The sequence below is a fragment of the Myxocyprinus asiaticus genome, chromosome 34, assembly GCF_019703515.2.
Source record: "Myxocyprinus asiaticus isolate MX2 ecotype Aquarium Trade chromosome 34, UBuf_Myxa_2, whole genome shotgun sequence".
Lineage (NCBI taxonomy): Eukaryota > Metazoa > Chordata > Actinopteri > Cypriniformes > Catostomidae > Myxocyprinus > Myxocyprinus asiaticus.
This window is the reverse complement of record NC_059377.1, coordinates 14,139,971-14,156,644: the sequence shown is the minus strand read 5'-3', so window position 1 is coordinate 14,156,644 and position 16,674 is coordinate 14,139,971. Positions and strand designations below refer to the sequence as shown.

Here is a 16,674-nt window from a genome sequence, read left to right as displayed (position 1 = left end):
GCCTTATACGAGCCGTTCACACACACACACACACACAAACCTAGAAGCAGCAAAAATAATTTAACAGAACGCAGGTTTCTCGAGACGTGTTTTTAGATTGAAGTTCTTTTTAACTTGCCATGGTGTCTAAAACACGCAGTGCTTCTGTGGAAGGTGCAGCGCAGCGGTCAGAAATGTCCGTCTAATGCGCTTACTCAGAAAAACAACTACAAAACAGCGCAGACAGACACAAAAACATATGTGTATGGCCCCTCATGTATTTTCTTAGGGTCTGCATTGTAATTTCATTATTATATTGTATACTGTTAAATGTAAAAAAAATAAAATAAAATATATATATATAAATATATATATATATATATATATATATATATATATATATATATATATATATAAAACCATTTCAGCCACTAAAACTACCCAGATAGCAAAAAGATGTGGGTCAAATCTGGCTTAATTTTGGCACTCCTGGTTTGGTTTTTGTAGTGAAATTTGAACACCTTGCCACTGCGGAGTGTCTCAGTCCCAATATTTAGATTTCAATATTTTTTTTTTTAAATCAAACAATTAGAAACAAAAAACTTATTCTTTACTCTGCACAAATTTTACCATCAAAACACCAATGCAATCCACAGTAATACTTTCCCAAGGTAGAAAAAATAAAAAATACAAATAAAAATCCCTGTTGTAAAACAAGGACTAGACCAAACAAGCATATTCTTCTTGCATCATGACACAAACTTAAACCACTGAAGAAAAAAAAAAAAAGTGAAAACCTTTGTAATGAAGCAGGTTATCCCAGTCACTGCAATGATGCCACTATAAAAGTGACACATTTCCAGCACATTTGCCAATGTACATATACAGGTTGCATTATCCTCAATGATATTAAATGATGGAGGCGAGGAAAAATTGGCACATTTTACCAAAATTAAAACCTTCAATAACAATGCCAGGTTAATGTAAATTAGAGGCATAGTAGGGCCAATGATAACTAATGCATTAGAGTGAGCGTGCTTGTATGTATGGCGCATGGGGTATGTTGACCAATCAAGTGGATCAGGTGTGGGTGGACATGGCATGGGAGGTGTGTGAGAGAATATATTAAACAGATATTTCATATAAGATATTTCAAGGCACTGTGTAACATAACTGGCGCAAAAAAAAAAAAAAAAAAAAAAAAAAACAGTTAACAAGACATCATATGTTCAGCTTTGCAACTGTTTCAACTAAATTCTATTTTAAATTTGTCCATTAACAAAAAGGACTTGCACTGACTGCAAAATATGACAACATTCCAAATATTTATGCACTGTCAACAAATACAATGTGAAGATCAGTCCCTTTTTAAATATGTGGATTTTTTTGTGTCCTCACCATCTTGGAAATACAAAGTAGGAACTTATAAAACAGCATTGGGAGGAATGGAGAATTTTAGTTTTCACAAACCCCAAAATATATCCAAATCATATTCCATGTCTGTAATTAAACACTTTTACCCCCCACCCCCCCAAAAAAGAGATGTACAATACTATGGTCATAATTGAACTGAAATGCATTCTTAAACAATCACGGCAATCGCAATTAACACAATATTTTTCCATCACAAATACTTTTGTCTCATTGCAATACATTTTTCCATTTTCTTTTTACATTCAATAAACTTAAAGATGGCATTTTTATATAAGGGAAGTAAAGGAAGACGTGCCACCATTTCTGGCACATAAAAATGCTTATATTCAACAAAAAGATGAGGAGGTACAAATAAAATCGTATAAGATTTTCATAAAGACCTCACGAAAGGGGTGGAGGACAACAAAAGAACCACAACAGGCTGAAGAGCAATAACCAAGAAAGTGTTTTAAAAATAAGAGTAAAGGCATAGTTTACCCAAAAATAAAAATTCTGTTAGCATTTCTTCACCCTCAAGTAGTTTAAAACCCACATGACTTTCTTTAGGGGAACGCAAAAAAAGTGGCTATTTATGTTAGTCTCAGTCACCATTCACTTTCATTGCATCTTTTTTCTATACAACGAAAGTAAATGGTGACCAAATCTGTCACTAACATTTAGATGGTCTGCCTTGCATCTTTTGTGTTCCACAGAAGAAAAGAAGTTAGGTTTGGAAAAACACAAGGATGAGTAAATTAATTTTTCTTTAAAAACAAGGAGGGTAGTTCTGGTCAACGTGATATCGCTTTTTTTCCTTATTGTTCCTCTTATACTCCACTTATTTTAATCACTAACAAAGAAGAGTCATACTAACAGAGAAGGGGGTACAACAAACAAAAATTACCACCCCATCCCATTGGTTTGCATACTGAACTTTTAGACAAATTATTGAGCAAAGTGGAGGATGTGTGTGTCTGTTGGGACATTCACTTCTTGAGTGGCTGGTAGACGGAGGCATTGGGGTCCAAGCTGGACGGACCGGTGTCCATGAACTTGGAGGAGTAGTGTGGAGTGACAGGGGTCATGTTGTTGGTCTCGGCCGAGTAAGTGATGCTGGGCATGACCGCCATGACCTCTGCGATCTTCTGCTTCAAATCTTTTATCTCCTGCTCCTTCTGCAAAATCTGACCTGTACGTAGGCCAAAAACATAGCGGGTTAGTGAGAGAGGAAGCTGGAAAACCTGATACTGAAATACAGGAATATACTAAAGACATGAAAGTGTGTGAGGAGCAGACCTTGAGCAATCTCCAGCTGTCTCTTGGCATCTCCAAGTGCTGAGAAGAGATCCAGTTTGATTCTGGTCTCAGCGCTTAGACTGTTCTCGAGGTGCTGGGTCTTGTCCTGCATAGCTGTCAGTGCTGACATTAGAACCTCGGTGTCCTTTTCATTTTCCTTATATTTGCGCAACTCCTGCACACAGCGAAAAGAAAGAAAAAAAAAAGAGGTGAGGAAGCATGTGAAGGTATAGACTCAGTATAGTTTTATAAATTAGCTGGCAAAATTAACAAAGAATGCAAATCACCAATATCAAAAGAAGAAAATGAAAGTGGATATTTATAGTAAAAAAATAACTTAAATATTGATCTGTTTCTCACCCAGACCTATCATATCACTTCTGAAGATATAGATTTACCCACTGGAGTCATATTGATTACTTTTTCATTGCCTTTACATGCTTTTTTGGACCTTCAATGTCCTGGCCACCATTCACTTGCATTGTGAGGACATACAGAGCTGAAATATTCTTCTAAAAATCTTTGTTTGTGTTCAGCAATAGACAGAAAGTCATACACATCTGGGATGGCATAAGGGTGAGTAAATGATGAGAGAATTTTCATTTTTGGATGAACCATTCCTTTTGCCAGCATTCAATTACAACCCAATTACCTACAACAGTAGCCATAAAGTTGGTTAACACTAACCAATAGCCTATGTAGCCTGGTGACTTCAGCCAAAAAGGAAAGTCGTTTTAGAGCCAGGGTATGACTCGTGCACAATTAGACCAAGAACATGTATTAAGAAAATAAATGGGTTTATTTTCAAATAAATTTTGATTTATTTGATTTCGTGTTGACTTTAAACTGTTTTTACTGTTCAAAACTTTCTTGTACAACCACACACCAACACACCTATCTATATCTAAATGCTTTATTCTACATATTGCATTTGAGACAGCATATCAATGTTGCCAGGAAACGATGTCAGAGTGCTGTCTTACTTGCGTTTTGAGCTCCAGCTCTCTGATCAGTTCCTCCTTCAGCTTCATGTCGTGCGAGAGCTTCTTGCACTCTGACTCCAACTCACGTATGCGAGCCCTCAGCGAGTCTGTGCACTCCCCTCTGTGGAGGTAAGTGAAAGTCAGCCCATCAGCACCACGCAAAGATCATAAAATAAAATGACTTTTATGTCATCTCACCTGGAGGCAGCAGCAGCTAGAGCGACAGCACGTGCGGCTGTGGCCTCCTCCAACTTTTTCCTCTTCTTCTCTTCTGAAAGCTGCTTTTCCACGGATGCTCGCGCTTCCTGTTCTGCCTTCAGCCGCTTCTCCAGCTGCACAATCGTCTGCTTGTCCTTCTGCTTGGCCTGCACAGCGTTATGAAGCCTATGACAGAGACGCACATGCTCAACACTCACACGAGCTACTGTAGCTGGTGGAAAGGAATTGCAAGAACTGTGAGAAATGCCAATAGGAAATATACATTTTAGACTCCCAAACATTCCATTTGCAAATATAAAAGAACAGAAAAGAAGAACAGGGAACCCTGCAACAGATGGCATGACCCCAACATAGCCACCACTGAACATCGAGTCAGTCTGGGATTACATGAAGCGATGGAAGAAATGTGGTGAATTTTCCAAGATGCTTGGAAAATCCTATCTTCCAACAACCAAGAAAAACTGTGTCCAGGTGTACCTATGATAATTGGAGCTGTTTTGAAGGCAAAGATGTTCACAACAAATACTGATTTAGCTTGTTTTGTGTTTACTGCACCTTGTATGACATTAACTGATATATGAAAACTACTTATGGCATTATTTTTGAAGACATCCACACTATGCAACAGATTCCACAAGTGCCTAAAACTTTTGCACAGTACTGTATGTGTTTTAAAGTCCAGCTGAAATCTCATACATAATTTATATGTAAATAAATTGCTTCGGACTACAAGTCGTAGGACTTTTGAGATGATAAACAAAACACGATTTATATTCCGGAAAACACGGTAATCATGACATAAGAGATTTCGGGAATGTCCGGATTGCCATTTGTATGTCAGGTACCAATTAGAGGTAGAGTGATATATTGGTTTTACCGACTAATTCGTGCCAATAGTTGCTTTTTAAACTATCGGTTATTGTCAAAAATCTCTGCCGATAGTTTCCATAGGATTTTTTTTTTAATTCCTCATTAATAAACCTCATCTAGTGAAAAAAATAAAATGTTATATTATATATATATATACACACACTCAGCAAAAAAAGAAACATCCCTTTTTCAGGACACTGTATTTTAAAGATAATTTTGTAAAAATCCAAATAACTTTACAGATTTTTATTGTAAAGGGTTTAAACAATGTTTTCCATGCTTGTTCAATGAACCTTAAACAATTAATGTACATGCACCTGTGGAATGGTCATTAAGACACTAACAGCTTACAGATGGTAGGCAATTAAGGTCACAGTTATAAAAACTTAGGACACTAAAGAGACCTTTCTACTGACTCTGAAAAACACCAAAAGAAAGATGCCCAGGGTCCGTGCTCATCTGTGTCCACAGACGGTGCATGCATCATAGCACTTCAAGTCCGGTTCAGAAGCGGTTAATCTTCACACGCTCTTCAGGAGCTGAACTCAGTGCGGTCTGCGGTGTGGCTCAGTGAGATGGTCTGAGTTCAGCTGAATGAGACACTCAAATGTGCCACTCATTCCCTTATTTGGACAATAAAATATGATTGGAATTTAAAGTGCACAATAATGGCAGTTAACCGCAAACAGATTATTATTTAATAATCGCTACAGGCATAGGTGGGGCTACCCAGCAGACATAGAATTCAAGAAAACGTCAGCGACCAAGAAAATGTCTCGTCAAAAATTGCTTGTCGAGTGTGGTTAGGACGCTGTGGTATTCCCTGAGCAAGGTTTCTCCTGCATTGAAAATTCTTTGGCAGCTGCCCAAGTGAAATTTAATTACACATGATGCTATTTTCCTCTAATATCACTGCATCTTCATCTAACGTTTAATGCTTTAATATAAGAAGCGCTAAATGTGCTTCCCAACTGAACCACAGACAAACTGACTATACAGCATGACTTACTGGATATCGCAGAGCAGATCAGGTCAACTTTTTTGTACATATTTGCAACCATTTTCATTTTAAAGGAGTTGTGAACCTCTAGGTGTTTTTTATTTCCTCTCACTTGTTCTGCAGCAACTCGTTTTCTTGGCGAAGCTGCCCCAGTTCAGAGCGCATGCTCTTTTCTGCACTGCTCAGGCAGCTGATCTGACTGCGCAGGTCCTGCTCCACCTGTCTGCTCGCCTGCAGGTCTGCCTTTAACTTCTTTATGTCCTGCTCAAGCCTGAGCACAGACAAAGAGAGAAAGGCATATTCAGTAAACAGCACTACAATTATGAATTGTTCTACTGTCTGAATCATGAGGACTCTTACCGCACTAATGCATCTGGCTTACTAAGCTGGTTGTTAGGTATATAATTCTCCATCAGATCTCTGTGAGGTGCAAGGTTCTTCCCTGCACACTTCTGTTTCTTTTCACTCCTATTGGATGAGGAGGATGGAACTCTGCCATTGGAGTTGGGGCTATGGGGGGAGGAGTTTTTGTAATGCTTGGAGGGGGCGGAGCCTACCCCTCCTCCACCCACCTCCTCTTTGAGAAACAGGTTCTCTGCACTGCCGCTGAGCTCATTGTTGAGTTTCTTAGAGTTTAGGTGGTTCTCCATATACTCAATGTCCTGCAGCTTTGCATCCACAGTCTGTAGAATGTTGTTGTTTATTCCTATACTGTGCTGCTGCTGTTTTTTTTCCTTCCCACCATCTTTGCCCTTGTCCTTGTACTCCAGTTCTGGCAGAGAGGCAGGCAATTTCTTGGTAACAGCAGTGCCGTTCTGAGCCACCACCACAGAGTCTGCTTCAGACATGCTTTTGGAGGTTGCTGCTAAATCAATCAAACAAAGATTTTGAGGTTAGAAGATAATGCTGTCTGACTGGTATAACTACAATTGATGTACAATAGCTCTGTTCCAAAATCTAGTGAGCTGCTTTTTGGGCCACATTTTAAGGAATCATAAGCGCACTGCTAACCAGAAATGTTCACGAGTCTGACACAGAATTTGCACTTTTTCGCCACTTGTGCAGATTTCATGAGGTTTAGCCGCAAGCCATTGACTAGGTTTACATGAACACCAGAAAGCGGTTTTATGCGAGAAAGCAGCGTTCTGGTTTACATGCACTGTTTAAGATGTGTACTCTTTACTCCCGTGTACACGTGGCTCAGTCAGTAAGCAGCTTTCTCCATAGCAATGTAATTTCCTCACGACGCTTGTGTAAATATCAAACATGGCATTCGAGGAAAACTTTGCCATTTAATTTTCTGTTGCTTTGCTTTATTTCCAGGTATTCCAGAGTTGTTGCAGTTTTTGTTTTCTCAACTTTACATCGTGATCTGCAGTGGAATTGCGCTGCAACAGTGGGGTTTCCCCTCATATGTAAAACTCTGGGATTCCCCCAGTGTACGAGTGCATATACGCAGACATAAAGGACAGTCGATATTTTACACTGGTGTGTATAAATGGGTACAGTTTATAGTTTATGTGCTCTTCCAACTGTTCTCTGAGAAATGTTGAATTCTTTCTGCTGTGTTGACTTTTTGTTGAGCTCCATACTATGACGCTAGTTATCCGGTGTGTTCACGCACATGCGCACTCTTCAAACACCCATCAGAACGTCACTTATTTGTTTACATGACCACATTAATTGTGCTCTCGAGGAAAAACCTAGGTGTGTTTCTCTTAATCCCTTAAAAGGCATAAGGAAATCTGTGTTCTTGTTTACATGTTTCAGAATGCCACTTGCTGCAAAAAACCCTGGAATAAACCATTTTCTTAAGTGCATGTAAACATGGTCAGTGTGAACAAGCTTTTCTCATGCACTAATGAACACACAAAGGAGAGCTATGGCAGAATTCACTGTAATAAAACAACGTTTCACGGTAGAACAACTTAAAAGCAATTTTGGTGAGATCTAAACTGAAATTTCTGACACTTTTGGGTCATTTCTGGGCCCTTTCTCATGCCATCGTATAGAAATCAGTGAACGGGACATCCTTTAAAATTCCTTCTTTTGTGTTTCACAGAAGAAAGTAAGTCACACAGATTTGGATGAATGATTGCTACATGGATGAGTATAATTAAATTTTCATTTTTGGGTGAACAATTACTTTAAGCAGTTTATAATCTACAGTTTGAGTGTTGGGTTCCGGTCCATGTAAATTAATTACCATTTGGATGTAAATGCCATGCTCCTCCTCAATTACATTAGATTTCATAGCAATCCAAACTGTAATAGTTCTCAAAGACTATCAAAATGGCAATAAGTGATCTTACCCTCCTCTGTGTCCCTCTCATGTCTCTGGAGCATCTGTTGCTCTAAAGGCAGGGCCTGCTGAAGAAGCTGCATGTAGAACTCATTTTCCTTCTGCACCTCCTTCTGTTTGCGTAGACGCATCTTATAGCTGACGTAACTCTTGAAGCCAAAGCCCAGCGTCACCACCGGATAGCCGATGCTGCAACGAAAGGCATAGAACAACATGCTACAAAACATTTTTAAATGAACACGAGTGTTACATCTAGAGGGATAGTGATGACTCAACATCAAACTTCCTCAGATAATGGCAACACTCCCATGTGCTGCTACGGAGACACCACTGTGTTTACAAATATAAAGCTACCTGCTGTTTTACTAGTGGTACAGTTACATCAGTTGTCTACAACATCAATAAATGGAAATTCTGAAAATGAATCTGAGGCAGTGGAGATCAGTATTGACTGGTGTACACATTAATAGACACTATAGGAATTATACGCTTATTGTAACAGCAATTGTAGAAGAGGCTTCAGTTTATTGATTCCCCACACCTTTTGACTAATGAATTTCCATTACTTTTCCAGTTGTATATGATTTCTGAATTATAGATATTTCACCCAAGAGGGGCAATTTCTAGCTGATAAAATATTTTACAGCCAAGCATAACAAGGAAATTATATTGACTATAGAAGTTTCCATGAACTTTTAGGATCTTATTTGCAGGACTGGAAATCAAAATGAAAATGACCTGATATTTCCAGGTTTTCTATGACCATGGGAACCCTGTAAATAAGACATCTGAGAGAAGGGAACATTTGGAATAATCTGACTAGGTTCAAAATATATTAACCTTTAGCAACACCATTTAAAGCATAATGTCAATTAGCTCCAAAATAATTCAGACTCAATCCTCGCCAAAAAAAAAAACACGTTACAGTAATGCACTTACAATGGAAGTAAATGGGACCAGCGTTCCAGAGGGTTTATGAGCAAAAATTTGAAGCTCATATTTTTGCTTCAAAACTTGCAAGAATTATTCTTTAGACAACTTTACATCTTAAATAACAAATAGGTTTTTACCAACTCATCCTGTTTGAGGGGAGTATACTCTGGTTACTTATAAATTCTGGTTACATGTTACCAAGTTTGTTTAGAGTTTGTCCTTTTCTTGTACCCTTAAACACATCATGCAAACATTAATGGGTTAATCAGCATTACATGGTCACACTGTTAAAAGTGAAAGATTGGACAGAATTTTACACAGATAGGGTTAGGAACAAGGAGCTATTCTATCACACGTCTCATGCCAACATGTCTGAGTTCAAGTCTTGTGGCTATACCTTTGAAACACTGTGGGGCGAATTCACTATAAACTGGTGGTATTTCAGCTATATCTGGAGTATTTTAATTAAGTCAATGTCATTCCTTTCTATGCGAGCTAGGCTAATTATAGATTGCGCTTCATTCACAAATATTGCCTCCTGCAATTTACAGCGCACTACCACTAGTTGAAAGCAGGCAGAAAAATGAACTTTATTCAAAACAGATACATTTTCTATTGATCATATCAGCAGTAATTCATCAAATAATGATCAAATGATGGAGAAGAGCATTATAACCTGGCATATACCCAGATGCGCGGTGTAGTCAAGTGCACTTTTGGCATATTAAAGAGATGATTCATGTGTCTGAATCACAGTAGTCAGTGATGCTTTTCAGTCCCGGCAGAGTGTGCCAGATAACGGTGTTCTGCTTCATCCTCCGCTATATAACACTCAGAATTGGCCCGCAAGTTTGGAATTGCGTGTTCAAATTGCGTTCTGGCCTGATCCGCATAATTCTTTTAGTGAATCAGGTGTTAAACCAGTGCAGACAGTGGGTGCAAATAACCGCCGATATTCCTTCTTAGTTTAAAATAAAATATATATATATTGTAAGTGCACTACAGTGATTTTTACTTTCAATACTAATATATCAAAATTTGTCAAAATTATTTGTGTGGTAATCATTAAGGCACAAATGTCATCTTTATAGAGCTTAACTAATACTGAACCCAGCACATTCCTTAAACAAGGAACCTCGGTTTTTATGATTGAAAGGAATATTCCGGTTTCAATACAAGTTAAGCTCAATCGACAGCATTTCGGCAATATTACTGACCACCTCAAAAATTGATTTTGACTTTGAAAACAAAAATCTGGGTTACAGTGAAGCACTTACAATGAAAGTGAATGGGGCCAATCCGTAAATGTTAAAATATAATGTCAACAAACCCTCAAAGCTTAAAATGACTGTAAATATTTTTATTTAAACAACTTTACAGCTCAAATAATACATGATTTTTAATAAAATAATTAATGTAAGTGCTTTTATAAAATGCTAAGCTTCACATTTGCTTTTAAACCTTTCTCCATTCACTTCCATTGTAAGTGCCTCACTGTAATATTTATTTTTGTTTTGTTTTTTAAAGAAAAGGAGGGATGAGTCGAAAACATTTTTTGTGGTATTCAACATTATGCCACAAATGCTGTCTATTGAGCTTGACTTGTATTGAACCTGGAATATTCCTTTAAGGTTTAATCAGAATCTAAAACCAAGCCTCACCAGTGAGCAGCAAATGGACGGCAAAGGTCTACATGAAAATGCTTCAGATCCTTGAATCGGATGGCTGCTTCGATGTAGACGAAAAGAATCCATAGACAGACAGTGGGCAGACACACACCTCGCTCTGAATAAAGAGGGGAAAAATAATTTATATTGGCCAACAAATGAAAGGTCTCAATCTCAAAAATCTCTAATCACAATCTAACAACAGCATTAACAACGCTTACAAAAATGTACTATGGTAACCATAGTTTCCACGGAAATACCATGGTTACTACAGTTACTTTTACAAGTCTTTAACACTGTAATAAATATGGGATCTCTTTCAAACAGTACAGGAAGCTTTCACAATCTCTGTCATTTTGTTTATGCTTTTGATGACAGTGTTAATACCAAGTTACAACAGTTCTACTGCTGTAAGAGTTTTAGTAAGAATTACTCAAGATGCTATTGTATTTTGGTGGAAACTATGGTTACTATGGAAGGTTTTATAAAAAGATATAACTAGACAAACAATAAGACATACATTCAAGGAGCCTTTAAGTGAACTTTAGCCTCATTTAGAACAGTTATCATATTTTTGCAGCACATATTGATCAAATATATGAAGGTCAATAACGTCACATTTGATACAGCCGAGGTCACACAAAACAAGCCGTAGATTGCAAACAAAACTCCAGCTTTCTGTAAGCATGCTCTCTTGTTGAGACATGCTGTGAGTTGTATGACAGCAGGGCAATCACAGCCACAGCTCAAGACACAGTCAATCAGTTTTCTGGGAACTATCACTCAGTGCCAGCAATTCTTATCTCCCCTCTCCTTCCTGAGACATCAATGAGTCCACCTGAGAAAATGTTAAATAACAACAGACAGTAGTACTAGACAACCCAACAAAGACCTCTGCTGATCGCTGAACTTTTAATTAGCGTTTAACTGTAAGAGCATGTTAAATCTTTTATATGTATTGAAGTATATTTGAAAATATAACTGAAATCTAATGTTTTATATTATGAGTGACATGGTTGATTCCAAATATTTACTGTGCTTTTCATTTTTAATAGTTTATTTAGAAGATTCTTTAGCTACACTATCATCTCAATGACCAACAAGTCTTTTGAAAATGCAGTAGGAAAAAGATGCAACTTGCTCCTCTTTTTCCTCCATGCACACAAACACATTCAAAAGAAAGAATTAATTCCAGAGAGATTAAACTGGCAATGCTTGCACAAGAACATCCCTTTCAACATTTCTCTCGCTGGTAGCCAACTGCCAGAAAACTTGACAGTTGCATAATATCTAAATGCTACTATATTATGCCACACAATAATCAGTGATAAAGCCTTTAGGGCACTTACTAGAGAAAGCTCTTATGAAGCATTTGCACATATGAATGTGCAAGATAATGTTGAGGGATGGGAAAAGCCAGGCCAGATTGAAATTTAACAGGAATACAGCAAATTGGGTTTCCCCAAGCACAAATGGACTTGCCTCTTAAATTATTATTGGTCAACAGACGCCTACATTAATCATTAAGTTTACATGGACAGTTATAGTTCAGATAATGCAGGTTTTTACAGAGTCAATCTGTCTGTCCAAGTACACATGACACAATGCATAATGGTATATTTGAAGGACGAACGACAGCTGATAAAGTGTTACAAACATATAGCGTGTCACTTCTGTCTTTTGTAGCATGTGTACAAAGCCAAGGCCAACTGTGGTCCGTTTAACGTGTATACGTGCTTGACGAATCCGAGCTACAATCGCATTACCTAGGTCTGTTAGTCCGACTTTGCAAAAATTTTAAAATAGGGCTGGGAAATTTAACGCCTCAAATTCAGTGATTAACAGCTGACTGAACGCGTAAAAAAATAATGCAATTAATGTAGTATTAATTTTTTTAACTTCCTACAAAAAACGTCCCCACTTCTTGAGGCTAAAATTGGCATATACATTTCCAGGAGGTACACACTTGACTGCACATCCTAGCACAGAAGCTGATTGTGCAGATCAGTGCACGCTTGTTTATAATGCTCGATAATAAATACGGGAGTGGATTTACTGTATGGAGAATGGAGACTTCACCTGCAAGTGGTGAGCCAGGTGTAGGAGAGATATGTGCAAGCTGATGTATCTCTTCGCATCACCTGAAAATGCTCACTAACTGTCATCTGAGCCAGTGTCAAAAGCAAAATAGCATGAGAGAGACCCAGCATGTGCATGATAGGGAATGAATGGCAGCCAGTGAAAATAATAGTTTTGAGATTTTAAACTTCAGCATTCAATTTGTTTTATATCTGTACGTATAGTGTCTAATAATGTATTGGCAATAAACACTTAAGTTTCTCAAGCCAATAAAGCTTGATCTAAACTCAATCTGCCCATTCGATCCTATTATTAAAAAAAGTCCACTTGAAAATAGCAGAAGTTCTTGCCCAACTTTTAATTACAGCATGTCCACTCATTTTATGGCATGTAAACATATACTTGTGTAAGGTGGGGTGCCAAGGTGTTTGCATTCAAAGGACAAAACTCCCCAGGGAGGCAAAGAGCAAATGTATGATCTCTGAGAAAATCAGCATAGAAACGTTCTCGCAAAGAGACCTTCTCACACCCAACTGAGCAAGAATTGCCTCATTGTTGTCTTTCTACATCTGTTCTCTCTCCTCCTCCCGTCCCTCTCAGCTCAAAATCACCTTAAAACACACTTAAATCTTGTAGGTAACAAATGTCTAATTATATGTCTGACTATTCATGTTTCATATAATTGAAAAGGTCTCAGTGTGACTGGTATGAAGGTCTCATTACCTGTAAAATACATAACATAGTTTGAAGAATTTAGAGGAATTCTGACCAATTCTGGGGGTGTGCCTACCTCCTGTATGCAGATAAGGTGTGACCCCAGGACTTCCAAACCTATTCATCCCCAAATTCTTATTGTCATTCCATTTGGTTGTGGTCTTGGTATTGTTTTAGCACATTGTTCATGGGAATTTTCTGTAGCCAGAAATCCCCGTGCTGCTTACACTACGTACTTTGCTGAAGTCAGGTATGCATCTATTACTCTTAAGATTCATCTTTGAGCATTAGATGTTTTGTATTGATTATTTCTGAACTGATTAATTATGTAATTGGCATGATACATATTTACCTGACTAATAAATTGTTCAGCTTGATTCTTTTCTGACTTATTCTGAAATTCTTGCCTTTAGTATATTATCCTAAGTCATTATTGATACAAATCTGCGATCAGTGTTAGTACAAACTAACGGCTCAGCGTTGATAGAGCATCGGGCATGTCTTCTGAGACCTTAGCTTTCTGGCTAACTAGTTGGCATTAACTAAGTGTAACTAGACTGTATGGACTAAATATAATAATTATTTAGAACAACAAAATGTTGGTTGACTCGCCTAAATAATGGTAGTCATTACCTCTGATTACTGTTAAAATTATTACATTATTATTATAGGGTACATAGGAACTATGGAGACTATTTAAAAGTACCATCTGGATACGGTAGCGTTGGTCGGCCTATCTAGATAATATACGCAAATCCTCTGGTTGAGAGTAGTGTTATTTTAATTAAGTGTATGCAGATCTAGGGGGACTAAACAAAACTATTATTCAGATAAAAGTATGCATGGAGCAACTTGTCTGAATAGTGTTAGTGAATTACCTCTGGATAATAATCCAAAACTGACCAGTTTGTGGAATGATCACGTATAACCTGGCTGGTATGTAGACTACAAACAGAAATCCAAATGAACGAGTGCAATGTAAAAGTATAGAATTAACTAGAATAATCAAGTAAATCTAGAGAAGATCTCAATTGACAATCAATAATAATTGGAATCTCAAACCAAATTCGAGGTCTAATATAATTGGAGTCAGATTAAATAATTAATGGAGTCAGATTCGGTCTTAACTAAATCAAATAGTTATGACGCTACAGTCACACGTGCACGAAAAAGACAAATGCACAGACAGCTTCACCACTTCGCTGGATTCCGCCATTGGGCCAGCGAGGTGTCATTTTTACACTTGTATTAAAGTTTTAGAGTTTCTGTTGAATGATCACTTCAAACCACATGACAATTAAGTGTTTTTAAGTTTTGTGGTTGCCCCATTCTTGTGACTCATCTTTGATTGCAGGGCTATCAAACTTTGTATGCTATCATAGTTTAGTTTGGAAGGAGTAAAGTTTACATGTGGTCTGAACAATCCAATGCATTTACACTTGGCCAAGTTGCGTCTTGTATGTGTCTTAAACTACCTTCTGAGGTTTGAGTAATCACATTGCTGTCCATCTTAAGTGCAGGGATGCAAACTCATGAGAGGTGAAAAAGGTGAGAAAATGATACTAGGTGCTCCAGATGTATATTTTCAGTTGATTTTTGTTGTATTTAAAGCTTTAAGTATTTAAGCTTAAAGTAACCCTTCAAAGTGACTTTAATAAGGAAAATTTAGAACATTTTACCAAACAATATGGGCAAATCTGACAAATCCTGTAAATGTGTCTTGGAGAGCATTTGCACTTGGTCTTTTCATGATCAAATCCCTGTCTGATCGGTATAAACGCACAAAGTTACAGTGTAAATATCCCCAAAGACATTCCGAATTTTTCCAGCTTTTATTATCTTCATCAAACACTAGACTTGAGCAATGCTGGTTTACCTGTATGCCACACGTACTGTACCCAGACATACGTGCTGGCGGCAAAGAACAGCCATTGCTTGGGGATGAACAGGAGGCAGATGATGTCTGAGGTGAATGCGACACACACAAAAAACACAGAGAACACCTGTGGAACAAAAAGATAAGTGGGGTAACTGTCAAATAAACCTGTCTTCCATATGCCACATCAGAGAAAGATGTCAAAGATAATTACATTTACAAAGGACCCAGGCAGCAGACGGTAGACCATTAATTGCTCAATGAACTGATGCTGGGAGATCAAATACTCACTAGTCCCTGGTATCGAAAGGAATCGTAAACACTTCTGATGAAAAGCCAGAAAGGCCACAAATACTCGAACCGGAACTCCAGCACGAAATCGCCCAGCAGAACCAGCGCCCAAACAACCAGGAACTTCAGGTACAGGAAGGTACTGTCGGATCACAGAGAAATCATATTTGAGCGTATGAGGATATCAAACAAAGAGATGTTTTAGCAAATCTTTATGCAAACATACTCAGTAAAGTACAGTATATCTGGGCAGAGTATGTTTGCAAGAAGTTATTGCAGATTAGACAACACACCAAAGTCCTCAGTCAACACAGTGTAATTTGGAATAAACAATAACTTGTATGATTATGTTGCATGGGAATTAATTTACACATTTCTAGAGCATCAAAAGTCTAAAATGGACATATTTTCAGTCTATTTAGGACTGCCTTAATAAAGTTAACGCTACACCTATAGAAAACAGTGTAGGTGGAAGGATTGTTACAATAATGTTGCATACACAAATGGCAGTGATGATAGCTATACAAGGCAACTGTCCAGCCTGAGGAATATTCGTGACATGGGAAGCACAAAATGGGACGCTTATTTTGTTCCCCATGATATGCACTATGTAAGCGCATGGATCCCACATAAATCAAAACATTCACACATTCTGAGCTTTACTGAGAGGCATCAGGTATTCCGGGCTAAGCTAAACACTCGAAGTGTATGATTAGACAGATCTGAACTACTGTCATCTGTATCTGACTGTGACAGCTCAGGCATCCGATACAGCCAGGCTCAGTTGGGAGACGCCATTACGGTGCTCTCGATACCCGAGAGGTTCTCCGTCTGTACCTGCTGTGAATACCCTCGGTGATTCGGTTCCGTTTCAACGGGCGACGGAGTTTGCTGCAGTCCGCATTGCGCCGCTTCATTCTCCACCCTGTAACTCTTTGCACTTGAGGGAAACTACGTGTGCGACCTAATACTGATGCGCATCGCTGCGAGAATGTCACCGTTTGCCTTCTGGTAGAAACAAATAAATAAATAAATAAAAACAAGTCGCGCGA

The 16,674-nt window shown here is 38.1% G+C and overlaps 1 protein-coding gene across 2 annotated transcripts; it reads right to left on the bottom strand.

Moving 5' to 3' along the window:
• Positions 1-567: 567 nt before the first annotated feature.
• LOC127424951 (macoilin-1-like) lies at positions 568-16,673 on the bottom strand. Of its 2 annotated transcripts, none has more exons than XM_051670528.1 (11): positions 16,460-16,673; positions 15,623-15,764; positions 15,332-15,458; positions 10,657-10,780; positions 8,073-8,251; positions 6,121-6,625; positions 5,873-6,031; positions 3,870-4,055; positions 3,672-3,792; positions 2,689-2,863; positions 568-2,581 (listed from the first exon to the last, which is right to left on the bottom strand). In XM_051670528.1, exons 1-11 carry the CDS (start codon positions 16,537-16,539, stop codon positions 2,379-2,381), a joined length of 2,001 nt encoding a protein of 666 aa, XP_051526488.1. In that variant the 5' UTR covers positions 16,540-16,673; the 3' UTR covers positions 568-2,378. The 2 variants fall into 2 exon arrangements, with proteins under 2 accessions (XP_051526488.1, XP_051526489.1); XM_051670529.1 differs by having other exon boundaries at positions 6,121-6,622.
• Position 16,674: the final 1 nt, after the last annotated feature.

Excerpts from the sequence above, each read along its gene's own strand:
- LOC127424951 (XM_051670528.1), bottom strand. The coding sequence starts at position 16,539 with ATGAAGCGGCGCAATGCGGACTGCAGCAAACTCCGTCGCCCGTTGAAA. Across the intron at positions 8,252-10,656 it reads CGTCCATTTGCTGCTCACTG|CATCGGCTATCCGGTGGTGA; the intron begins GTGAGGCTTGGT and ends CTTTCGTTGCAG. Across the intron at positions 3,793-3,869 it reads CTAGCTGCTGCTGCCTCCAG|AGGGGAGTGCACAGACTCGC; the intron begins GTGAGATGACAT and ends TTACCTCCACAG.